The following is a 26,526-nucleotide window of genomic DNA, read 5'->3' as shown; positions in this document are numbered from 1 at the left end:
GGAGTGGGCAGGGCTAGGGGAATAGAACTGAGGGTCATGATGTCAGTGGTAGGAGTTGAAGTCTTGGAAGAAAGAGTAGATAGAAACTTTGTTTTCTGATGAACATTCTATGAGGAAGTTCAGCAGAGGTTGGAAACATCTTTGCCATTTATAAATAAATTTTATGTAAAATCCTATCCTGCTGTCATGTTTAAGCAACTTATTATGCACAGCACCAGGACATCAATGTAAATTGCATGCCAGTCTTTGCTCTCAGTTTCAAAGGCATTCTTCCCTGCCTGCTGTCTAATCTTTACAAAGAAAGGTTAACTCCAGAGGTCAGGAATCTGAACACAGAAAACCAGATTGCATCATATTCATTCTAATCAATAAACATTATATAATTTTTAAAACTGTTTCTCATCTTTTATTTCTTCTTTTTAATGAATATGTCAACACAAAGCCGTAAATGAAATCACATTTACACAAAAGTACAACTGGGGTAAGAAAATTCAAAAGATAAAGTAATAAAATTAAATTTAAAATGAAATACCCTATGTATTTGAGTAAGTTGCTTAGCTTCTCCCAACCTTGGTTTCCTCATTTCTAAAACGAAGAACTTGCTTAATATTCAGGCTCTGGGCCCCACCACCAAATCCTTGATTCACTGGCTCTGGGTCTGTATGTAACAAGCTTCTGGAGTGATTCTAATGATTAGCCAGAGACAGGACCTACTATTCTACGTAACTGATTTCCTCTTGCTGCTGTAAAAAATTACCACAAATTTATTGGCTTAAAACAACACAAATGTATTATCTTGAAGTTGTGGAGGTCAGAAGTCTGAAATCGGTTTCACTGGGCTAAAGTCGAGGTGTCAGTGTGGCTGTTTTTTCTGGAGACTCTATGAGAGATTGTGTTTTCCTGCCTTTTCCATGGATTCTGTTTCCTCTTCTAGAGGCTACCCACATTCCTTGGTTTGTAGCCTCTTCCTCGATCTTCAAAAAAATGTATCTCTGCTTTTGTAATCACGTCACATTTTCTCCTCTTATAAGTCAAATCTCCCTTTGCCTCCCTCTTATGATGACACTTGTGATTACATTTAGGATACACCCAAATAATTAGGATATCTCCCCATCCCAAGATCCTTAATCATATATGCAAAAGTCTGTTTGGCTAGAAAAGGTAATACTCACAGGTTTCAGGGGTTAAGCCATACATATCTTTCAGAGTGAGCCATTAGCCATTATTCAGCCTACTGCGATAATGTGCAAGTTCCCTTTACAATCTATGTTCTATGTTCCCATCAAGGTTAATTAGAAATATTAGACTCTTTTTCCACAGAAAAAAAAATGTAGCAGTAGTTTCATCTCTACCCTGACTTCTCTCTCTTTCCTTCATGCCCAGTAAGAGGAAGTGAGGTGCACCATCTGTTCATCTCATCAGGTGTTACCTAGAATCAGAGTCAGGAGAAAGCACCTCATAAAACTACTCTGACAAGTAAACCATATCCTGGGGACCAGGTGAGAATTAAAAAGCTGTATACTCATAAGCTGCCAAAGAGCTGATGGTACCGAAGTCACATGGAGCTCAGGAATTTATTCTTGCATTTAGAAAGTATGCATATAATTCTCTTGAAAAGAAATGAAATCATATTTTTCTGTCGGATCAAATTATTCAGAAATCCGAACTGTAGAAAACATACAAACACACTTGCTTAATGTTAGCTTTTTAATCTTATTTTTGTACACAGTATACTTTTACATAGGCACTGAACCAGCTGGAAATGAATGCTTGGATTTTCGCAGCTGATAAAAGCAGAGTTCAGATTCTGTCCTTGAGCTCAATGTCTGGAGAAAGCAGCTGTGAATACTGCTTCCTTAATTCAGATGCCTTTGGCCGTGAGGGGCATGGCATTTTAAAGCTGCAATAAACTCTGTACTTTTTCTCTCAGGGGATTAGAAAAACCAATTGATTTGATAGTGACTCAGCAGTTTTCACCTTCCCCTTTAGCCAATGCCCTGCAGCTAAGATTGAGAAACGGATTCAGAACTCACACCTCTTGGTGCTTGGTGGCTCCCTTCCAAACCATCAGCTGTTCTTTCTACTTTCTTTCCTATTTTTTAAAGCACAGTCTGAATCAAGTGCTTCAGAACCATTTATGCTAACTCGTGTTCCAAACACATAACCCTGAACCCTCTTCTAAGGCCACCAGTTACAAAGAATGGGGAAGGTTAATGAGTAACTCCACCAGTGCCTGCCAGAAAGCTCAGCTGTACTCCAGCCTTCCTTCCTCTCTTGCAGAGAGAAACAATGCGGCAGTTGAACAAAGCGAAGGCACTGTAATGCCCAGTGGCTTCAGTCACAGGCTGGTCTAAAATTCCATTTCACAGAATTGAAGATAATTTGGGGTTATTATCAATTCTCAGCAGCTCAAATTCAATCCCGTTGATGGTGAGCATGGGGTTCATTTTGAGAGTAGAAAATTGGATGCAGTGGAGAATCAGAATGTTAGATGGTCTCTGCCATTTCCCCAAAGATATCATCCTAACTGCATGCTGCTGCTTTTAACAAATCAGTATACAACTTAGTATTTTTTGTGTTGACAAATTTTCAAATATACAAAATATTGAGTCTGAAGGCAAAAAGAATAATTTTTCACTTCCATTGCTTCCTAAGTCATAACATTCACATCTGATATTTCTTCCAAATACAGACTGTTGTTGGCCTGATCATCACTCACACATCCAGGCTTGTTACATCTCCACGCCACTGAGTATAAGGGAACCTGCCCCAATATTCACATAGGTTCTTTTCTATTTTCCCTAAGCATCGGCCAACTTTAGAAATAAAGGGACAGAGTACAAAGGAGAGAAATTTTAAAGCCGGGCATCCGGGGGAGGCATCACATGTCGGTAGGTTCCGTGATGCCCCGCAAGCCACAAAAACCAGCAAGTTTTTATTAGGGATTTTCAAATGGGGAGGCAGTGTGCAAATAGGTGTGGGTCACAGACATCAAGTACTTTACAAGGTAATAGAATATCACAAGGCAAGTGGAGGCAGGGTGAGATCACAGGACCACAGGACCGAGGCGAAATTAAAATTGCTAATGAAGTTTCGGGCACCATTGTCATTGATAACATCTTATCAGGAGACAGGGTTTTTGGGATCAACTGGTCTGACCAAAATTTATTAGGCGGGAATTTCCTCTTCCTAATAAGCCTGGGAGCGCTGTGGGAGACTGGGGTCTATTTCACCCCTGCAGTCTCGACCATAAGAGACAGGCGCACCTGGGGGGGGCTGTTTATAAGCCTATACCTCCTGGCTCGTATTCTCTTTCTCAGGGATGTTCCATGCTGAGAAAAAGAATTCAGCGATATTTCTCCCATTTGCTTTTGAAAGAAGAGAAATATGGCTCTGTTCTGCCCGGCTCACCAGCAGTCAGAGTTTAAGGTTATCTCTCTTATTCCCTGAACAATTGCTGTTATCCTGTTCTTTTTTCAAGGTGTCCACATTTCATGTTGCTCAAACACACGTGCTGTACAATTTGTGCAGTTAATGCAATTATTACAGGGTCCTGAGGCGATATACATCCTCCTCAGCTGACAGGATTAAGAGATTAAAGTAAAGACAGGCATAAATCACAAGGATATTGATTGGGGAAGTGATAAGTGTCCATGAAATCTTTACAATTTATGTTTAGAGATTGCAGTAAAGACAGGCATAAGAAATTACAAAAGTATTAATTTGGGGAACTAATAAATGTCCATGAAATCTTCACAATCCACGAACTTCTGCCATGGCTTCAGCTGATCCCTCCGTTTGGAGTCCCAGACTTCCCGCAACAACTGAGAACTCTGGAGGGCCTACCCTTCACCCACTTCCACCCTTCTTATATCTCTTAAGGAGCTGTGTTCAGATGGTTACATTTCGCTCGCTGAGCAAGACTGCATTTTCATTATCCTGGGCTAAAATCAATTGGTATTTAAGTTAGAGCAAAAAGTGTTCTAACCCTATTTACAGCAGCACACATACACTTACATTAGAATTGGCTTTAAGGGAAAAATTCAATCAATTGACAAATTTCCACTGATTACCTTCTATGAGCCAAGACTGCCATAGTCTCAGCCTTCATGCAGCTTATAGGCTAGCAAAAAAGCCAGACAGTGCACAAGAACTCACAAGTGTGTTGAGTGTTGCAAGAGTAAGTTTCAGGGGCTCTCCATGACTTACCTGGTTTAGAAACCCTTTAACTTTTTTTTTCTCTGGGTGTAAAGTGAAGAGATGGCAATCAGAGTAGGTTCCATTGTGTCATTGTGAAAAGATGCTGGGCTGGCATGTCTCCTGAAGGCCACCCATATCTTTAAACTTTATTTTCATGCATTCGCACAAATATAGATGTGTTCCATAGATGAGGCAGATAGCAGAGGCTTCTGCCTACAGCAAGGCTAGTTTGGAGAGGGTTTTGCTGTCAGGGTTGGACCCACACACCTCTTCATAGATGCTTTTTCTTTTTTTTCCCAGAGTTTGAAAGGGAAATGGAGTCTCAAGTTCAGGGAGGTTACAGTGTAGACCCACAAATCAGCTAAGTACAGCTAAGGGTGGAGAAGTCTATGCAATATCCAGCACTCTTCTGATTAATTAGAAGTCTTTAAAATTCACAGAAAGCATATTGTCTTCCCTAAATGATTCATATGTCAAGACACAGTAAAGATATTATATGTGGAACATCATACACAAACATAGGTCCATATAGAAATTCTTACCTTAGTAAACTGCCAATTTTCTGAAATGCTCTTTAAATCCTGCTAATGGTGGCATTTGTGTCTTTGTCACCTACAGTACATTTCTGGATTTGGGAATGAGTGTTCTTCAGAGGATCCTCGCTGCCCAGGTTCCCTGCCAGAAGGACAGGTATGAGCAAATAAAGTGCTTAGAAGAGCTCTGAATCCTATTCCTGGATGACTAGCTTTCAGGCCAAAGTGCCTCCACCCACCGTGGCTCTTCCAATCTAGCCTGTGAACTGTCTAGGGGTTTCCCAAGTCATAGGGGCAATGAAGATACAGAGCAATGACAACACAAAAGATTAAAATTGGATTGGTGGCACAGCAGCCAATCCAAACTAGTAAAATTAACTGTAGGGTTTCCAGTAGGATCCCCAAAAATCCAGGGTTAAAGAGAATCCCTCATATTCCCCTTGAACACCATGGATGTGAGCATTATGATAAAATAACAAGGTGCTTTCACATGTATGCACAAAGATGTGCATACTAGTGCTGGTTAGAAAAGCAACAACACAGGAAACAAAAATATTTTCAAAACTTTTTGCAGGCCGTATCATAGCATAAAAAAATCCTCATTTCTTAAAAAAAAAAGGAAAAAATGCCTGATTATTACAGGGTTACAGGTATAATAGGGTCACAATTTTGGAGGATAAGAATGCAAGGAAAAATACCAACATGTGAACGCTTGGTTATTTCTGGTTGTGAGATAATGGGTGATATCATATAGTTTATACATTTTCTACAATAAATATATATTACTTTTATAATCAGGGGGCAAGTCACATCAAAAGTTGTTACAAGAAACATATCGGGTTGCAGATGGTCATGTGCAGTCGCCCAGAGCATCCCCATCCCCCTACTGAGTTGGTTGGTGGGAAGGTGGGATGCTTTTCGGATGGGAGTAATATTGTTTATTGCATCCTTTGTTTCAGAATAATCCTCAGGTCTGCCCCTACAATCTCTATGCTGAGCAGCTCTCAGGATCGGCTTTCACTTGTCCACGGAGCACCAATAAGAGAAGGTACAAGGATTAGATGAATTCTGACCTGCAGACTGTGGGTACTATGACAGGGACTTTGTGCTGCCTCCTTCCCCTGGGCCACAGCCTCCCAGAGCTGCCCAAGATCCTGCTTCTTATAGGCTATGGTCTGGGTCATGGTCAGAAGAGAATGAACTTCCTGCCAGCTAGCCCCAAGTGACTGGTGGAAGAAGGTGAAGGAAAGCTGCACAGAGCTGGGAAAATACACATGTCCAGTTCCATTTACAAATTATCTCCTATATTCAGAAGGAAATATTCCTAATAGTTTGGTCTTCTTCTAAAGACTGTCCTGTTGAGTTTTGGCTTGGGGTTTACCTGTTTTGTTTTGTTTTATAATGACTAAGTCACAATTATGGAAGATTCAGAGCAATATCTTTCTCAGCTGACTAGAGGTATGTTCTTTGCAAGAAAATGTTGGGTAAACGAAGTTTGGATAGTTAAAAAGTCACATATTATGGCCCACTGTGGTTTGAATTAATGAGGTTTTTACTCTGGTATTTGCCTTTGCTAGAAACCAGCATATTCCTTTACATACTGTGCCATGTTCCATGTTTGCTGTAATCCTACATCCAGGTCAATGAACGTAATCCCTTGATTAACTCATATCAGGCAGGTTGGATGCAGTATGTGTTATAGTTTTGGGAGGCAGTAAGTGTTATGATTTAAACAAATAGTGTCTAATTATAAAAATTTTAGGCTGAGGTATTTGTGAAGAGGAATGCTGCTGGTATTAGAGACTTGGGGAGAAGGGCATGTGGTCTTGTACTGCTTAGTAGGGCAGCCTGGGTTTATCTCCACAGGTCCTTCTGAGAAGCAAATGAGATAGTAAGAAAAAACTATAATGGACCACACAAATGATAAAGATTGCAAGGTTTAATCATGGCCACCCTGGAGGCAGGCCCCCTAAGTATAAATCCTGGCTCCTTTTCCAGCTATGTGGCCTTGGGTAAATCATCTGCCCTCTTGGATCCTCTAGTTCTTCATTCGTAAAACAAAGATAATTATAGTACCTATTTCATAGCTGTGGTGAGGATTAAAAGAAAGGATGTGTGTAAAGCACATTAGCTTAGCTTAGCACATTGGCACAGGCACATGGTTAGTGCTCAGTTAATGCTAGTTATTGTCATGATAACTATCATTAAGTATTGCCATCATAGCAGAGTTTCTGCCTCATTTCCAGGGTATCTCTAGGAGGCTGTCAAGAGAACTGGGCATGATATGTGGCAAGTGCTATGTTACAATGTCAATATCAACAGTACTTTTCTCTCAATAGATATATGCGTGGGAAGAGGAAGAGATAGAGAAAGATTTCTATACATGTCAAAAATCAGGGGATAATTCCTTCACTATTTAATCATCTCTCTCTCTCTCTGTAAGCCCAAATAGGGTAAGATAAGCACGCAGATAATTCTGTCCATTCTAATTTATGACAACCTGTCCTCTATGACTATGTTCTTGACTTTATGGCCCATTCCCTAACAGGCCACCTGGTCTCCGGATTCTGCAGCCTGTCCCCATTATTCAGCAATATCTTCAGCCAGCAGGAACTGAGCTTTGTTCCAGCAGGCTGAAAAGGAGCTGTTGGCATTTCATTAAGAAGCTGGCACTGTTCCCTGAATCAGAATTAAATCTCTGTTCAGGGCAATGTAGTACTGCCTGGGGAGTTTTATAAACTCAGCTAAAAAATAAGGGACACTAGGTATGGCTCACCCATCTATTTAGAAGAACTCTTCAAAGATATCCACAAGAATTTTGTGGAAATGCTTCCCACTCAAAATCTTCAGTGGGAAAATGGGACCAGTCTTATCCATAAGTAGGCCAGCCTGAAATTCTTAGTTACTACTCATCTGAACCATAGCATACAGGGCCACCACAAAACTATTAAAGAGTCTATCTACCTACCTACGTACCTACCTACCTATCAGGGATTAATTTTTATCAGATTAGCTAGCTGATTGATCCCTTGGGTCTTGAAAAGGCAAAAGTCTGGAGAGAGAATTTGGAAAATGTGGACTGTGATAAAAATTCAGAAGATTAAGAGAAGAAATGCAATTTAACAAACACATGATAAGCCAGCAGCTACTGTATGCCAGGCATTTTTGGTACACAAACTCTCTGAGTTCTCACAACAATCTTAGGTGACAAGGATGAAGAACATAAGGTTCAGGAAGTCTAGTAACTCTCCCAGGATCACACAGGTGGTTCCAAGACATACACACATGCTCTGAACTTCATATACTGGGAGCTGGAGAGGCTTAGTAAGACCAAGGTCTGAGGTCACATCATCAAGAGATGGAGGAATCAAATGGAAACTAAACAGATCTAGCCCTTTTTCCCCCAGATGGCTCAATGTTGGGCCAGGCCAACTCAACTCACTGAGGTAGACTGTCCTTGGTCTTGAAAGGGCCAGAGCCTGTTGATTCAGGTCTGGTCTTCCGTTGTCCTTCTGTATTTTGTCAGGGTAGTACCCTCTGAAAGGACTTGGGTCCCTCTTAGTGAGCTTCAATGTCCCTTCCAACTTCTGGAAGGTCTCATCCTGGTGTCCTTTCAGATTCCTTTATCAGAGTCTTCTTCCCTTCCTGAAGCCTGAGATCTGGTCCTGGTAGAGAGGACACACTTTAAAAAGAAAAGAAAGAAAAACAAATAAAGGCATAAATGTACTACAATAAAACATGGACATACACTCTTATAATTTTGGAGTACAGAAGTGTTAATTTATTTTTATTTTATTTTAAGTTCCAGGGTATAGGTGCAGGATGCACAGGTTTGTTACATAGGTAAATGTGTGCCCTGGTAGTTTGCTGCACCTATCAACCTATCACCTAAGTATTAAGCCCAGCATACATTAGCCATTTTTTTAATGCTCTCCCTCCCCCAACTCCCACCCCCAACAGGCCCCAGTGTGTGTTATTCCCCTCACTGTGTCCATGTGTTCTCATTGTTCAGCTCCCACTTATGAGTGAGAACATGCAGTGTTTGGTTTTCTGTTCCTGCTTTAGTTCGCTGAGAATATAGGCTTCCAGTTCCATCCATGTCCCTGCAAAGGACATGATCTCATTCCTTTTTATGGCTGCATAGTATTCCATGGTGTATATGTACCACATTTTCTTTATCCAGTCTATCATTGATGGGCATTTGGGTTGATTCTATGTCTTTGCATTGTGAATAGTGCTGCAATAAACATACGTGTGCATGTATCTTCATAACAGATTGATTTATATTCCTTTGGGTATACACCCAGTAATGGGATTGCTGGGTCAAATGGTATTTCTCATTGTAGGTCTTTGAGGAATCACCACACTGCCTTCCACAATGGTTGAACTAATTTACATTCCCACCAACAGTGTAAAAGCATTCTTATCTCTCCACAGCCTTTCCAGAATCTTTTTCTCTTATAAATTAATATCAAAAAGACTAACCCAATAGAAAGTGATAAAGGACTTCTACAAGTAATTCACAGAAAAACTATAAAGAGCCAATAAATAGACTTGTTTTTTGGAAATATTTTGTATTTTCTAATTCATAATAAAGGAAATACAAAATAAAATGAGATACTATTTTCCACCTAAAACACTAAAATTTTTAATAATACTCCAGATTTGTGAAGATGTGGGTGACCAGGCACTCTCACACGTTGTTAGTATGATAATAAAGAGTTAAAATGATCTGATAATTTTGTTTAGAAATGCATTGGACGTATCTGAAAGAATATATAAGAAATATATAAGAAAATCACTAAGCTCTGATGCCTCTGAGGAATAGCCCTGAAGAAACTGGAGGACGAAGGTGCCATTTACCTTTCAGGACTTTTTAATTACTTGAATTATTTTTACCTTTGGCATGTATTACTTTTGTAATTTTAAAGGAGAAAATTGATTTACTATTTCAAAAATAACAAAGATACCACCCATATTCTCTCAAGCTGCGTAGAACTCATTGTTCTTGCCTTCCAGAGCAAGGACTAGCATCCTATGATACACACATAAGCTAATGTTTTTCTATGGATTTTCCTACACAGATATCCCTCAAGGTACTTCCCCTTCCCTTATAGTTTTTAGAAAAGACAGTTCTTCATTTTTTGGCAGCATGGATATAACCATGAGTCAGAGTCCATTTGAAGCATGATGGGTGGAATGAAAAAGTGAGAAGAGGCCAGGGCTGTGGGCAGCAGATGGCCATAAAAAGTGATGCTGTATCATTGCTTCACTGCTTCACACATTAGAGCCCACAGGTCGTTGTTGACTTGAGTGTCTTCCTGATGGTACTGCCTGAGCCATTCTGTGTATCACTCAGAACATTACTCTAAGGCTTGTATATCTTGTATGTTTTTCCCTCTAGCTGGCTGTATAGGATTCTACCTTCAGTTTCTCACAAGCCCTTTGAATCCATTGACGAAGGCCATGTCACTCACAACTGGGATGAAGTTGATCCTGATCCTAACCAGGTAACCTGGTCCTGTGAATTGAAGCATATCATATACCCAAAGCCTTGACTAGAAATACCTAAATAGAATACCATGGTCATTGGAAAAAATAGATAGTTTTTTAAAGTATTATTTTAATAAATGCTAAAGTGTGTCTGTTTTCTGCTCAAACTTGGGTGGTGTATTAGTCCATTCTCATGCTGCTATGAAAAAATAACCAAGACTGGGTAATTTATAAAGGACATATTTTTAATTGACTCACAGTTCTGCATGGCTGGGGAGGCCTCAAGAAACTTACAATCATGGCGGAAAGGGAAGCAAACACATCCTGCTTCATATGGCAGCAGGAGAGAGAAGTGTTAAGCGAAAGGGGGAAAATCCCCTTATAAAACTATCATATCTTGTGAGAACTCACTATCATGAGGGTAACCATCCCCATGATTCAATTACCTCCCACCATGAAGGTCTCTCCCACAAAATGTGAGGATTATGGGAACTATAATTCAAGATGAGATTTGGGTGGGACACAGCCAAACGATATGAGGTGGGAATTTTGGAAATGATGGATTGATTATGTATATACATATTGTTAAAAGAAAAACCTTTGACAAATCTAATTTAACAGAGTTTAATTGGGCAAAGGACAATTCACAAATTATTCTACCTGAGCCGGGATAGGTTCTGAGAGATTCCAGTGCAGACACTAGTAGAAGACGATTTATGGACAGAAAAAGGAAAGTGATGTACAGAAAACAGAAATGAGGTACAGAAATAACCAGATTGGTTGCAGCTCGGCATATGACTTACTTGAACACAGTTTTAACAATGTGTCACAATGATTGGCACAAGAGTAGGTTACACATCCAATTAGGTTATGGTTCACTATGTATGGAGAAACCTTTAGGCAGAACTTAAAATATGTAAGGAAGCAACTTTAGGATAAACTTGATTAACAGTCTGCATGTGTGTGTGTGTGTGTGTGTGTGTGTGTGTGTGTGCACATGCGCAAATAAGCTTGTATTTTTCTAGCCTTATGGCATATAGATGGACACAGGAGTAGTTCGGACTTACTAGAACTGCTCAGGTGAATTGGATGAGCGGAAATTTTATAGGTTGGTCAAAATATTTTATATTTTATAGGTTGGTCAAAATATCTACATGCTCATGGGTTTTTTTTTGTTTTTAATCTAAACTTACCACAAAATATAGAAAATACATTCAATACAGACATCTTGGAAGAGAGGCCTTTGAAATCTGGCATAGGGGTGAGAGTCTTGCTATCTGGGCTGAATTATGCAAGTCTATTGTGGTCACAGATCACTATCACAGTCTCTTCAGACCTAGGACTTCCATTCTTTTTCTAGGAGTTTCCTCCTTTTGGTCTAGTAATAGTGGGCGTTTTCTCTGATTATCGTTATTACTTACGTACTCTGCTTGCAGAGTATATAAGATAGAATGAGACAGAACCAGTACTATAGCAATGAGATAGACCCAGTGCTATAAAGGACTGAGCTCTTTTTTTTAACCTTCTGAGAACCCCAGTGTATTGCCTTTGTCCCTGAGTTTAGGTACATGTTGCTGATAATAGGTATGTAGGGCAGGAAGAAAAACAGACCTGGGTTTGCATCCCTGCCCATCTACTTACTAGCTGTGTCTTAAGCTATGATGTTTCAATTGTAAAATGGGATGATAACATTTGCCTCACAGTGCTATTGTGAAGATTATGAGAGAATAGGTGTGAACCTGCTTCATACAATGCCTGGCATGTGATAGGCAAGAACCATGATTCTGACACAGCTATTTATATTTACCTGAATTTACATTATTCAGGTAACATTATTTCTTCATTTTATATTATTTTTTACTCTGAAGGCTTCTTCTGCCCTCTTTCCCTCCCTCCTACTCTCTCTCCTCCCTCTCTCCCCACCCGGCCACTTTCCACAACCCAAGGAAATCTCCTGCTTCCCCTTTGTTTACCATGACATTTTGTCTATACCTGCAAATCTCCCTCCCCTAAGTGCTTAGACTTTTTATAAGACAAAAGTCAAAATAATTTATAGACACCTTTGGTTTCCTGCCCAGTTCTCTCTCTTGTCTTAATTATGGAAATCTCAGCGAAATAAGCATCTGCTTGAATGTTACCACCCCTCTCTACCAGGGACAGGAAGGGAGGGAGGCATTTAGGGTGGAAAAATGTGAATTGGTATTTAAAATACTATCTACCTCATAGCCACTTTGAAACTAAGATATTTTGTCTAAATAATTGACCCTTAAACTCGTATGAAGTTTAATGCATAAAGCAGACATCCTCCCTGGTCCCCGGCTGGCCTATATATTGCCTTTAAGCACATTGCAAAATGCAGCCCCTATTCTAACCCCCAACCCCTTAGACTCAGTCCCCCACACAAAGGGACACAGATGAGGCATTCAGCTCCTCCCTTTCCCCTTCAGTCGGACAAGGCCCTTGCGCAGGGCACAGCTTGCACAACCAACCTGGGGACCCTGACTTCACCTCATTCCTGCGTCTCATGTGGATTCAAGTAATATGGGTATAGTAATTATGTATATGAAGTTAACTAAATGAGGGATTATAAGAAAAGTCCATGGGCAGATTTGGATAATTTAAATTATTGTTTATTTATAATGAAAAATAATTATTTATTATTATTTTGCTTCAAGATAGCAATCAAATCAGTAGAGGTTAACAGGGTAGGCTGGGGAGTTCCAGGGCTCCTGCCTGCTCATGTCGATCACAACAATTTTCTAAGCCTCTCAACCTTAATAAATCTTCATAGATCTGTTTATAGTTGTGTGGACAACAGTGGAGCCATACTTCTTTTACATAGTTTTATTCGGGGTGGGGGGTTAGGTTTTAAACCTAACCTTTAAAGAAAATATGTGATGTGACTCTACTTTGAGTGTGATGTGTAATATGCTCAGTAATATACCTTTATTATATATTATTATTTCCTTGACTATCATTGCTACATTTTATTTAACATGAATACACCCTTTCATAGGAATTATTCTGGAGTTCGTGTGACATATCCATGGAAGACAATCTTGTTCTAATACAATTGTTCTAGCTTTGTCTTTTTTTTTTTTTTTTTTTTTGAGACAAGAGTCTCACCCTGTTGCTCAGGCGGGAGTACAGTGGTGTGATCACAGCTCACTGCAGCCTTGACTTCCCAGGCTCAGATGATCCTCCTACCTCAGTCCCCTGAGTAGCTGGGAATACAGGTGTGCACCACAATGGCCAGCTAATTTTTTGTATTTTTGGTAGAGAAAGGGTTTTACCATATTGCTCAGGCTGGTCTCAAACTCCTGGGCTCAAGCAATCTGCCTGCCTGAGCCTCCCAAAGTGCTGGAATTACAGGCATGCACCACTGCACCCAGCTTAGCTTTGTCTGATTGTATGAGTAAAATATACTTATAAAAACCCAAAAATATTGTAGAAATTAATAAAATATTACTGGACATCTCCCATCATTAAGTGAGAGTCAAGTATATAAGTTGTACATGTTAATTCATTATTTCATAAATAGTTGACATACATTTTGACCAGGAAGTTTGAAGCAACTGGATTAAAAAGCTTGAGTTAATACAGAGGCATCAAAATAGCTGTATCAGGGTGGGCATGGTGGCTCATGCCTGTAATCCCAGCACTTTGGGAGGCCAAGGCAGGCAGATCACCTGAGACTGGGAGTTTGAGACCAGCCTTACCTGAGGTCAGGAGTTCGAGAACAGCTTGACCAACATGGAGAAACACCATCTCTAATAAAAGTACAAAATTAGCCAGGTGTGGTGGTGCATGCCTGAATTCCCAACTACTCGGGAGGCTGAGGCAGGAAAATTGCTTGAACCCAGGAGGCGGAGGTTGTGGTGAGCCAAGATTGCACCATTGGACTACAGCCTGGGCAACAAGAGCAAAACTCCATCTCAAAATAATAATGACAATAATAATAATAGCTGCATTGGAAGTTTCTGCTTGTTTTCTAGCAGACCCTCAGCCCATATTTGTTCCCCTTCTCCCCGCTTCCCATGTTTCCCATTCTAACCTATGGTTAGAATGGCTTTGCTTTTGTCCTTGAACTTGTTGCCTTTCTTCTGTTTTGAATTCCCTGAACACTTTCTATATGGTAGCCACCAAATGAATTTCTTCTCCAATATCTTCCCTGCTCCTTTGAGACCTTGTCTTCACACACACTGGGAGAGATGTGCCTCAGAATTCAATAGTGTCTCAGTGTCTCTGTGAACACCGGCTCCAACCAGGTAGCAATTTATTATCTTTCTGACTTGTGACCTCTGTCACCCGCCAACTACTTCTCTCTCCATGATAAACCCTGGCTGATCTTGCAAAATCTACCCTTCTGTCTTTTCTTTTACACCTTCTTTACAAGTTAATATCTCTTTCCAATTTTACACTTCATTATTTAACCACAGCATTTTGCATTCATCACTTTCTCCCTCATAACCTCCTCCAAATATGTACTCCAGACTCTCAGCAAGAAAGGCTGAGAAAATTATATTTAGGCACCCCTCTGACAGTCCTTCCCAGCTGAAGCCTGTGTGATAGGTATGTCTTCACCTGTCATAGACCAAATCCAATACTTCATCAGCTTCACCAACTATCCACATTAGTCATCTCTGGGAATTTGAAGACCTGAGGATTGCCTGATGATTCCTCCAGTGTAACATTTAGTCCCAAAGGCAGCATCGTGCAATATGTGATCAACACTGTCATCCTTGATACCCTCTCAGGAAGACTGGGGGCTGCTCCCCCTAAAGCCTTCATTTTCGTTAGTGTATATTTAATCAGTTATCCAAGAATTAATGCAACCTCTTTTTGAGTGTATTTAAATTCAGCCTGAGGACATAAATTCAATTCATTAATACCTCACATAAGAAGTATACCTAATTTTATGTGTCTGCCTCTAATTTCTGAAGTCTCAGAATTTAATGAACTAATCTACATCCAATTTAACCATGATTTTACAGATTTCAGCTAGAATTCCTGAATTAGCACTTCTCTTTAAGAGTCCTTTAAAATTTATTTTTCTTATTATTTCATTCTAACCTCTTGATTGTTGAAAAATCAGATTCTTGACTCAGTTAAGACTCAGCTGAGAGAATTACCTCTTGGTTCTTAACCAGTATAATTTGGATCAAGTGAGAAATACCTCAAAGCTAATTAAAGAACATATCATAAAATGCCTTCTGTCTCTAGTACATGCAAATTATAAAAAAAAGTTTCAAAACAATATACCCTTACAGGGTATTTGCTGTCTAATTTGTCAAACTTTCCAGGTTTTGCCATCCTGAAATCCCCTTCCCTCCACAAATGTCTTGGATTTTCCTGCCTCTCTTGCCCAAGTCTGTCCTAGTCACAGCCAGACTCCTTGAGAAATAATCTAAACCCACTTTATCACCCTCATTCACTCTTTAACCCTATGCAATTCAGCCTGCCCAGATGACTCTATTGAAAATATTTATACCCTCTTTACACAATAGTGCATCACTGTCTAATTAATACATATTTTTATTTAAAACTTACATAAAAGTGTCAATGCCCAGTAATTCCACTAACACAGAGTTAACAACTTCTAATGTTTTGGGTTCTTTCAAGTCCTTTCTTTTTGTACATATATGTAAATAAATAATTCCTAGGGTCCCATGTAGCCAGTAACCAAGAGTAATTTAAAATAATATCTGGCCAGGCACAGTGGCTCATGCCTGTAATCCCAGCACTTTGGGAGGCCAAGATGAGAGGTTCACTTGAGTCCAGGAGTTTGAGACCAGCCCTGGCAACATAGCAAGACCCTGGCTCTACACAAATGTGAAAAAAAATTAGCTGAGCATGGTGGCAAGCACCGGTAGTCCCAGGCACTCAGGAGGCTGAGGTGGGAAGACTGCTCGAGCCTGGGAGGTCAGGGCTGTGGTGAGCCCTGTTCATGCCACTGCACTCCAGCCTGGGCAACAGTGTGAAACCCTATCTCAGAAAAAAAAAAAAAAAAAAAAAAAAAGGAAGAGAAAAGAAAGAAGGAAAGAAAGAAAGAAAAGAAAGAGAAAAGAAAAGTTAATCTTTACTTGTTTTTCCTGAAGACATTAAAGAGTATCCAATATATGACCCACAGCAACACTTTTTAAAATCCCCTTTTTCCAGTTTTTCCCAGACTCCAACCCTCTCACATCTGTCTTCTCTCACCTCACCTCTCACCTTCCCCAAGCTCTTCATGCCTTGTCACCATTGATTGTTGGCTTCTCTCTTCCTCCCTGTACATTCTGCCTCTAGAAAATGATACCTGCACTGTAGATCCCCTACCCCATTTGGCTGGGATCACACATGGTGTTATGTGGGATAACACACACATAACAGTGACCTCCATGGCAATACTGGAGTTCAAAGGACTCCAGTGAGAATAGGCAAATCTGAATTTTCTGCAGAGATCAGGGAAGGGAAGAGGAAGAGGCTGTGAATACACTTATAATAGTGCTTTAAAAAAAAATCAGTTACATATATATTTACTATAATTAAGCTGATGGTGTAATGCAGTCTTAGATTATTTTTATTTAAATATCATATTTTGCACCTTTTTCCATGTCTTTTTAAACTTCTTGAGTGTAGATATTTTTGATATGATATTATAATCCAATAAATGTTTATAAAACAATTCCTAATATTGTGAGATATTTGAATTTTTTCCATTTTTGCTATTATGTAGTAAATCCACGCTAAATATAATCCTTTTCTCCTCTACATCCCAGCCTGGAACAACAGACCTCCTTCTTTTCTTCCTGAATCCCCTTTTTTCCCTGGGTTCCATGACATTGCATGATTCCCAAACCTGCAAAATAAGTATTCTTCAAGGTCCTGAACTAGAATCTTGATCTTGAATTCCCACGTGTTACGGGAGGGACCTGGTGGGAGGTAGTCTATCTGCACAAACTCTTTCTTTGCCTGCTGCCACCCAAATGAGATGTGACTTTCTCCTCCTTGCCTTCTGCTATCATTGTGAGGCTTTCCCAGCCACGTGGAAATGTAAGTCCAATTAAACCTTTTTCCTTTATAAATTACTCCTTCTCGGGAATGTCTTTATCAGCAGCATAAAAATGGACTAACACAACTCTCACCTCCCCCTTGTCCTCATCTCCCCTCTGAGAGAAGGGGAAGTACTTACTCTCTCTCTTCCCCTCCTCTTCCTTACTGTCTTTCTTATCCTCCTCTTTTCTTCTCCTTCTCTTCACCCCAACCTTCCCCTTCCCCTCTGTATTGTACTGCTAGAGCTATCATAACAAAAAGATACTGGGTGGCTTAAGCAAAAGAGATTTATTTTCTAACAGTTCTGGATTCCAAGATTGAGGTATCGGCAGGGTTGCTTTCTTCTGAGGCCTCTCTCATTGACTTGTATCTTCTCCTTGGCTCCTCACATCATCTTCCCTCTGTGTCTATAGCCAAATTTCCTCTTCTTATAAGGACAGCAATCATATCAGATTAGGGTCCACTCTAGTAACCTCATTTAAGTTTAATTATTCCTGTAAAGACTCCATCTCCAAATATAGTCACATTCTGAAATACAGGGGGTTAGGAGTTCAACATATGAATTTGGAGGAGGAACACAATCTAGCCCATAATTCTCTCCTTCTGCTTCTTTTTCCCTCTAAATATCTACTAAGGATTCCCACTCTTTTGGATTCTCTTTGCCTTAGAGATGAAGGGATAGTTGTTGATAAGAAATAATCAAGTGGGACAAACTAACAGGAGGAACTCCTTGAGCAATAGAGGATTTTCCTAGCTCACTACACTGAATCAGGTGCCAAGTCCATAGAATGGTGATGCCTGAGTATACATAAGAGTTACCAGGGGACTTGTTGAAAATGTAGATTCCTCAGTCTTGCTCCCCAGAGATCCCAGTTCAGTAGGTCTGAGGTGGTACTCAGGAGTCTCCCCAGATGACTCCCATGCAGGTTGGTGCTGGACTGCGCTTTAGGAAATTCTGCTGTAGAGTGTGCTTTCAGGATCTCTCTGGTTCCTTTTTTCCTTTTCCTACCTCCACCTGGTTCAGACCTCATTTCTTCTTACCTAGACTATTTTAATGACCTTCTACCTGATTCCTATGTCTTCCCCTCCCTATCCCACACCGTGCTGCCAGAATCAGCGTGCTAAATTATCATCTCAAAAATCTTTAAATCTAACCATCACCCGCCCCCTCCACTGCCCAGCCAATCCAGTGCAGGCTTCCAGATAAGAGCTCAAGAGCTCTGATTCACTATCACAGCCTTTCAGACTCTCCACTCACTTCCATGTCCCCTACCTATCAGTCACACTAGAACCATCGTCATTTTATCTACCTGGGATTTCCTGTTCTTCCATCACAAATACTCACCCATCTAAATCTCACTCACGATTTATGATTCATTTTAAATAATACTTTCTTCATTATGCCCTTTCAATATTTCTCAGAGTATTTAAGGTTCTATGTCTCTATCATCTTCATCTGATCTGCAGTATCCAGTACATGCCTTCTTCCAAATAGAATCGCAAGTATTTGTTGAATTTACTCCCTGATAGTTCAGATCCTATCATTCTATAAATAAATTAGATTGCATTTCTCTAAATGCATTCAGTGGTGTGTGCCAACATTACAGTGCACATTCCCCTGCTCAGCCCTTTTGGACAGCTTGCTAGCTCTTTTTACATTTCATCTCCATCAACTTACATTTCACTTCTTGCAAAGATATTGGAGCTGTCTGCAAACCAGATGATTTCATTGCTTATATCTCTTATTTTCCATATATAAGAATGTTAAATAGGCCCTGTGCCAGGACTTATTCCTGAGAGAACATTTCTATTTACATTTCTCTTCCAAAGTTATTTGCACTGATCCACTTCCTTGTTTTTCTATCATGAGGTTTTCACATTTCCAGGATCTTCTGTAATGGATTATCTGAGGGAAGAGACAATGTCATGTTCACCTCCAGCATCTAGCATAAAATCTGGCACACAGAGAGGTTCAATAAATACTGTTTGAAATAATTAATATAAGGGGATTAGACAAGAAACATTAACCCTGAAGGACCTAAGCAGGGTTAGTGTCCCAGGAATCAGACTGGCCAGGGTGATTCAGCACTGGAGGAACAGTAAACAAAGGTCAATTTGGAAGACCAGGTACAAGACCATTAAAAGGAGGGAAAGCTTGGGTTTAGGAGCCAAGGAGATCAGGAATAATTTGGGAAACAGGTCAAGACAGGCTAAGATCAAAGGGCTCAGGGTGTAGGTTAGTAAGAGGGTCTGAGAAAGTGTTGGCATCAGTTCTTAGTAGAGAAAATTTAACTGTTCTAAACCATCAGTTTTTTCACTTCTAAAATAGAGATGATAATAATAATCATAGGGAGCCTCAGAGAGTTGTTGTGAGAATTAAATGTCATCCAACAAATATTTATTGAGTGACTATTATGTTCTATACTCCGTGCTAGGTGCTAGGTAATGGATTTAAAGCTCTTAGCTTTACATTCAAGGACAAGGTCAAATGAGAATCCAAGTTTTCATCCTTGATGGCTCATCTTCATTTGTAGCCTCATGAAAGACTTTTGTTATGTTTTGTTTTGTTTTTTGAGTACAGGCTGGAGTACAGTGTTGTGATATCAGCTCACTGCAATCTCCTCCTCTTGGGTTCAAGCGATTCTCCTGCCTCAGCCTCCCGAGTAGCTGGGATTACATGTGCCCACCACCATGCCCGGCTAATTTTTGTATTTTTAGTAGAGACATGGTTTCACCATGTTGGCCAGGCTGGTCTCGAACTCCTCATCTCAGGTGATCTGGCCGCCTCGGCCTCCCAAAGTGCTGGGATTACAGGCGTGAACCACCTCGCTTGGCCTGAAAGACTTTTAGAAATCTAAATTACAGTGACTTGGATCCTCATTATCTATATTCTTGCCTATCGCCTCAAAGAACTCCAACGGATCAACCAAAGCCTGATTTCTCTCCACATAATTCATGCTACCTTTTTTTCCTCAAACTTCCAAAGTTTCTGAAGAATTCAAGTGAGCCACTGTTTTATTTTAATCCTTCCTATCTTTCTTAGTCTGGACTGAAACTCACCACCACAAATTACCCTGGATCTCTCTGCTAACAACTATTTATACATTGTATTAGTCCATTCTTGCACTGCTATAAAGAAATTCCTGAGACTGGGTAACTTACAAAGAAAGGAGGCTCATAGTTCTACAGGGTGTACAGGAAGCATAGTGGCTTCTGCTTCTGGGAGGGGCCTCAGGATGCTTCCAATCATGGTGGAAGGCAAAGGGGGAGCAAGGTATCTCAGATGGCAGGAGCAGGAGCAAGAGAGAGAGGAGGGAGGTGCTACACGCTTTTAAAGACCAGATCTCATGAGAACTCACTGTCATGAGAACAGCACCAAGAGGGTAGTGCTAAGCCATTCGTGAGAAATCCACCCCCATTATGCAACCACCCCCCACTCTCTCTTGCTCCTGCTCCCATCATATGAGATGCTCCCGTCATATCTTTGCCTTCTGCCATGATTGAAAACTGTCTGAGCCTCTCCAGAAGCAGAAGCTGCTATGTTTCCTGTGCAGCCTGCAGAACTGTGAGCCAATCAAACCTCTTTTCTTTATAAATTACTCAATCTCAGGTCTTTGTTTATAGCAGTGCAAGAATGAACTAACAAAGAAAATTGGTACCAAGGAGTGGGACATTGCTATAAAGATACCTGAAAATGTGGAAGTGACTTTGGAACTGGATAACTGGCAGAGGTTGGAAGAGTGTGGAGGGCTCAGAAGACAGGAAGATGAGGGATAGTTTCAAACTTCCTAGAGACTTGTTAAATTGTAGTGACATGAACAATAAAGTCCAGGCTGAGGAGATCTCAAATGAAAATGAGGAACTTACTGGGAACTAGATCAAAAGTCAAACTTGTTATGCCTTAGCAAAGAACTTGACTGCATTGTGCTCCTGCCCTAGGGATCTGTGGAACTCTGAACTTGAGAATGATGATTTAAGGTGTCTGGTACAAGAAATTTCTAAGCAGCAAAGCATTCAAGATGTGACCAGGCTGCTTCTAACCGCCTATGCCCACATGCATGAGCAAATAAATGACCTGAATTTGGAACTTAAATTTAAAAATAAGTTTAGATTTAAACCTATATTTAAATTTTAACTTGTATTTAAAGGGAAGTAGAGTGTAAAAGTTAGGAAATTTTGCAGCCTGGCCATGTGGTAGAAAAGAAAAGCCCATTTTCAGGAGAAGAATTCAAACAGGCTGCAGAAATTTGCATAAATAAAAAGGAGCCAAATGCTGATAGCCAAGACAATGTGGGAAAGGCCTCAAAGGCATTTCACAGACCTTTGGGGCAGTTCATCCCATCACAGGCCCAGAGGCCTAGGAAGGAAGAATGATTTTGTGGGCCAGGCCCAGGGCCTCGCTACCCTGCACAGCCTCAGGACACTGTTTTCTGCATCCCAGCTGCTCCAGCTCCTCCTGTGGCTCAAAGGGATCCAAGTACCACTTCAAAGGGTGCAAGCCATAAGCCTTGGTATCTTCCATGTGGTGTTAAGACTGCAGGTGCACAGGATACAAGAGTTAAGGCCTGGGAGCCACCACCTAGATTTTAGAGGATGTATAGAAAACTTAAATGTTCAGGCAGAAGCCAGCTGCAGGGGCGGAGTGCTCACAGAGAACCTCTACTAGGGCAGTATGGAGGGGAAATGTGGGGTTGGAGCTCCCACACAGAGTCCCCACTGGGGCATTGCCTAGTGGAGCTATGAGAAGAGGGCTACCATTCTCTAGACTCCAGAAAGGTAGATCCATCCACAGATTGCACCGTGCACCTGAAAAAGCCACAGGCACTCAATGGCAGCCCATGAGAGCAGCCGCAGGTGCTGAATCCTGCAAAGCCACCTGAGTGGGGCTGACCAAGGCCTTGGGAGCCCACCCCTCACACCAGTGTACCCTGGATGTGGGACATTAGGTCAAAGGAGATTTTTTTGGAGCTTTAAAATTTAATGACTTCCCTGCTGTGTTTCAGACATGCATGGGGCCTGTAGACCCTTTGTTCTGGCCAATTTCTCCCTTTTGGAATGGAAGTGTTTACCTAATGTCTATACCCCCATTGTATCTTGGAAGTAACTAACTTATTTTATATTTTACAGGCTCATAGGTGGAAGGGACTTAACTTGTCTCAGATGAGACTTTGGACATTTGAGTTAATACTAGAATGAGTTAAGACTTTTGGGCACTGCTGGGAAGGCATGGTTATATTTTGACATGTGAGAAGGACAGGAGATTTGGAAGGAGCCAAGGGCAGAATAATATGGTTTGGATCTGTGTCCCTACCCAAATTTCATATCAAATTATAATCCCTAATGTTGGAGGTGGGGCCTGGCAGGAGGTGATTGGATCTTGGGGACAGTTTCTCATGAATGGTTTAGCACCATCCCTGTTGGTACTGTCCTCATGATAGTGAGTGAGTTCTCATGAGATGTGGTCATTTAAAAGTGTGTGGCACCTCCCACCTCTCTCTCTCTCTTTCTTTCTCTCTCTCTCTCTTTCTCTCTCTCTCTCTCTCACTCCTGTTCCTGCAATGTAAGCCATGCCTTCTCCTGCTTCACCTTCTGTCATGATTGTACATTTCTTGACGCCTCCTCAGAAACTGAGCAGATGCCAGCATCATGCTTCCTGTACAGTCTGAAGAACTGTGAGCCAGTTAAACCTCTTTTCTTTATAAATTACCCAGTATCAGGTAATTCTTTATAGCAATGTGAGAACAGACTAATATGTACATTATGATGACTATTTCACCTAGAAATTACTTCAAAATTCTTGGATAGGTGGTACTGACTTCTAATGATATGTCTGTCTATCCTCAGCCAGTGTTGTTGAGAGTACTCAAGTCATCCAATCTAGTTGAGTCCATGGGAAATTTGGAGGGAATCTCAGTAAATTAAACAATTTCAGTTTTGAAAGGGATACTTGGATCATCTAGTTCAACTCCCGGTATTCTAACTGGAAATATTTAGGCCAATTATCTAATATTTTCTTTTCATCTCTGAGCATGAATTTTGAATCTTGATAATCAAATGTTGATACCAATTCTGTCTTCCTCCTTTGGTAATCTTAAGTAATTTTTAATTCTAACTTTGGACACCCTTAAAGATGCTTTCAAATTATTTTTGACCACCTCATTTCTAGCAAGTAAAAGTTTATCGTCCAATAGAACTCATAGAATACAGTTGTAAAATATGTGAAGCAATAATACAACTAAAAGGATAAATAGACAAATCCACAATTTTAGTTGGAGACTTCAACACCCCTCTCTCAACAGTTGATAGAACAACTGAACAGAAAGTCAGAAAAGATACAGAAGTGATCTACAGAAGGAGCAGGATTGGAAAAAAAGTTTTTTAAAAAAGAAAAGATATGGAAGTGACGATTTTACACGTGTGAAGAACTGACATTTTACCTTTGGACTTTTAGAAATATTTGATTTTCTAGACATTGCCTAAATGTTATTTTGAATTCCAAAAGATCTCACGGTCCAGGCACAGTGGCTCATGCCTGTAATCCCAGCACTTTGGGAGGGCGAGGCAAGTGGATCACCTGAGGTCAGAAGTTCGAGACCAGCCTGGCCAACATGGTGAAACCTCGTCTCTACTAAAAATACAAAAACTACCCGGGCATGGGGGCATGCACCTGCAGTCCCAGCTACTCAGGAGGCTGAGGCAGTAGAATCGCTTGAACCCAGGAGGTGGAGGTTGCAGTGAGCCAATATCACGCCACTGCACTCCAGCCTGGGTAACAGAGCGAGACTCCAACCCCCCCCAAAAAAAAGATCTCAAAAATTTACTTTATTCTTGTTCTTAGCAATGTTGTTAGTGCCTTAGATTTATTCATCTATTCAGTCATTCAACAAATATTAATGCCTACTATAGTCAAGCCATTGCATTGGGCATTACAATTGATTTTATTATTTTTGAAATGTTTAATAAGTAAATTCTATAGAGAAGAAGCTATTTAACAATAGTGTATAGTATAAATAAAATAAACTATTTTAAAAAGTTGTAGGACTATATTAGTCTGATCAAGCTGCCATAACAAAATACCACAGACTGGGTAGTTTAAACAACAGAAATGTATCTTCTTACAGTTCTGAAAACTGAGAGTCCAAGTCCGAGGTGTTAGCAGGGTTGATGTCTTGTGAGGCTCCTCTTTGGTTTAAAGACAGTCCTTCTTACTGTATCCTCACATAGCCTATCCTCTGAGTGCAAGCAGAGAGAGAGATCTCTTCTTCTTATAAGGCCATCAATCCTATCAGATTAGGGCCCCACATTTATGATCTCTTTTAACTTTAAAACCCATCTCTAAACATAGTCACATTGAAGGTTAGGGCTTCAACACACAAATTTGGAAGAGGACACAATTTAGTCCATATCAAGGACTAAATCAGTCAGCAAGCATCCTTTACTTCTTTCAGAGGTTCTTCTCTGGAGAGAATTATGGAATTATAGTTCTCACCAGCACCCGTTGTTATATGTAAGAAAAAAACAAAATTTGGAGAGAGAAAATGGCTTTCCTGAAGATCACAGAGTAAACGGGAACAGAGACAGTAGCAAAAACCAAGTCTTCAGTGCACAGTCCTTTTGGTCTGGCCTTGGCTCAGAGAGTTACTGCTCCACAGCATACAATAAAGCTGCAGCTGGCTTTAGTAGATGTTTGTACCATGCACTCCATGGACTCTTCCTATTAATCCTCTGCTCAAATCTCCCTCCTCACACTTATCAAAATATCACATCAGCGCTCCTGACCAAAATCTCTGCTTTCTCTTGTGAGTACTGAGTTTATCAGAACCACCTTGGGGATTTTCTTATCCTTCATGATACAGGCCCAGTATGATCTGAATATCGACTCTGAATAATCTTCTGCCATCAGGGCCAACAGATAAATAACTCCTCTCCCTATACTATCTCTGTCATTTGGTGGGGATCATTTTTTGCATTAGAGAAGGTTCATCAAGGTCGTTGCTTCTTCCAGATTGTGGGCCCTATTGAAGGTATGTTCTCTTCACTATGAAATGTAGTTGCATTTTCTTCCACCACCTCAGGCTCTCTGTTCTCATGACTTGCAGGCTAATGTGCTACAGAAGACCTTGAAAAATGACCAGCTGACCTGGTCAACCCATCAGTCTCTCTGGCTCAGCCTTTTCCACTCAAAGAAGACAAACCCCTTCTCTGAGGGCCAGGACTTTATTACCACTCACAGCAGGGTTTTTGTTTGTTTGTTTTGTTGTTGTTGTTTTTGTTGTTTTTTGTTTTTTAGACAGAGTCTCACTCTGTCACCCAAGCTGGAGTGCAATGGTGAGGTCTTGGCTCACTGCAACCTCCGCCTCCCAGGTTCAGAAGATTCTTCTGCCTCAGCTTCCTGAGCAGCTGGGACTACAGGTGCATGCCACCACACCCAGCTAATTTTTGTATTTTTAGTAGAGATGCGGTTTCACTATGTTGGCCAGGCTTGTCTCGAACTCCTGACCTTGTGATCCACCCGCCTTGGCCTCCAAAGGTGCTGGAATTACAGGCGTGAGCCACCGCCCCTGGCCTTACCACAGGTATTTTAACATCAGGCAGATGTACAAAGATATTGTCCCAGTACAACAAACCAGGCAGAAAATCCCCTGCTACTGGGATTTCTCCCTCTCTCTCTTCTTTCTTTCCCCTTGCTCTTTCTTCTTTTTTCTTGATCACTTTTTTCCTTAGATTTGTAAATCCTTAGACTTGTACTAATTAATCACTCCTGCTATTTAGTAACTGGCATTGTCACTGCCACGTATGGCCCAAGATGCCAGAATTTAGTTGATTGATCAGTTGGTGGGCTGGTTGGTTTGTTGACTGGATGGACTTTTCTGAGTATGATGCTTGGTTCATCAATACAAGAATCACAGAACCTCTGGATTGGGTTCTTAAACCCTAGCTGCACATTAGAAGAACTTTTATAAAATACCGATGTCTGGGCCCTACCTTCACAGATTCTGATTTAATTTGGTCTTGGTCTCAAAGGCTCTCCATGTGATTCTCATGAGTGGCCAGAATTGAGAATCTCTGGATAGAGCTAAAAGATTACGCAGGCAACCATTGATCTGATGCTTAAATCCCTTCTACTGGGAAATCCAGAAAGATGACTCTTTCTGGATTTTCTTTCTGAAACTAAGATTCTAGGTAGTATTGTCTTCCTAACAATCTTCCTGGGTATAAATACTCTGCTCTGTTACTATAGAAGGAAGCAGCAGGTAATGGTTAG

General features: G+C 40.6%; 1 protein-coding gene across 1 annotated transcript in view; it reads left to right on the top strand.

Annotated features, from left to right (window-relative positions):
- The window catches only part of HGD (homogentisate 1,2-dioxygenase), a 53,990-nt gene that overhangs the window by 1,578 nt on the left and 25,886 nt on the right, over nucleotides 1–26,526 (top strand). Inside the window, exons 2-4 of the mRNA XM_001164938.6 lie at nucleotides 4,819–4,890; nucleotides 5,693–5,781; nucleotides 10,138–10,243. Of these exons, the coding sequence (XP_001164938.1) occupies nucleotides 4,819–4,890; nucleotides 5,693–5,781; nucleotides 10,138–10,243 (267 nt within the window). The remainder of the gene's footprint in view (nucleotides 1–4,818; nucleotides 4,891–5,692; nucleotides 5,782–10,137; nucleotides 10,244–26,526) is intronic.

The sequence above is a fragment of the Pan troglodytes genome, chromosome 2 (assembly GCF_028858775.2).
Source record: "Pan troglodytes isolate AG18354 chromosome 2, NHGRI_mPanTro3-v2.0_pri, whole genome shotgun sequence".
NCBI lineage: Eukaryota > Metazoa > Chordata > Mammalia > Primates > Hominidae > Pan > Pan troglodytes.
The sequence above is the reverse complement of the archived record's forward strand: the minus strand, read 5'-3'. Positions and strand labels throughout refer to the sequence as shown.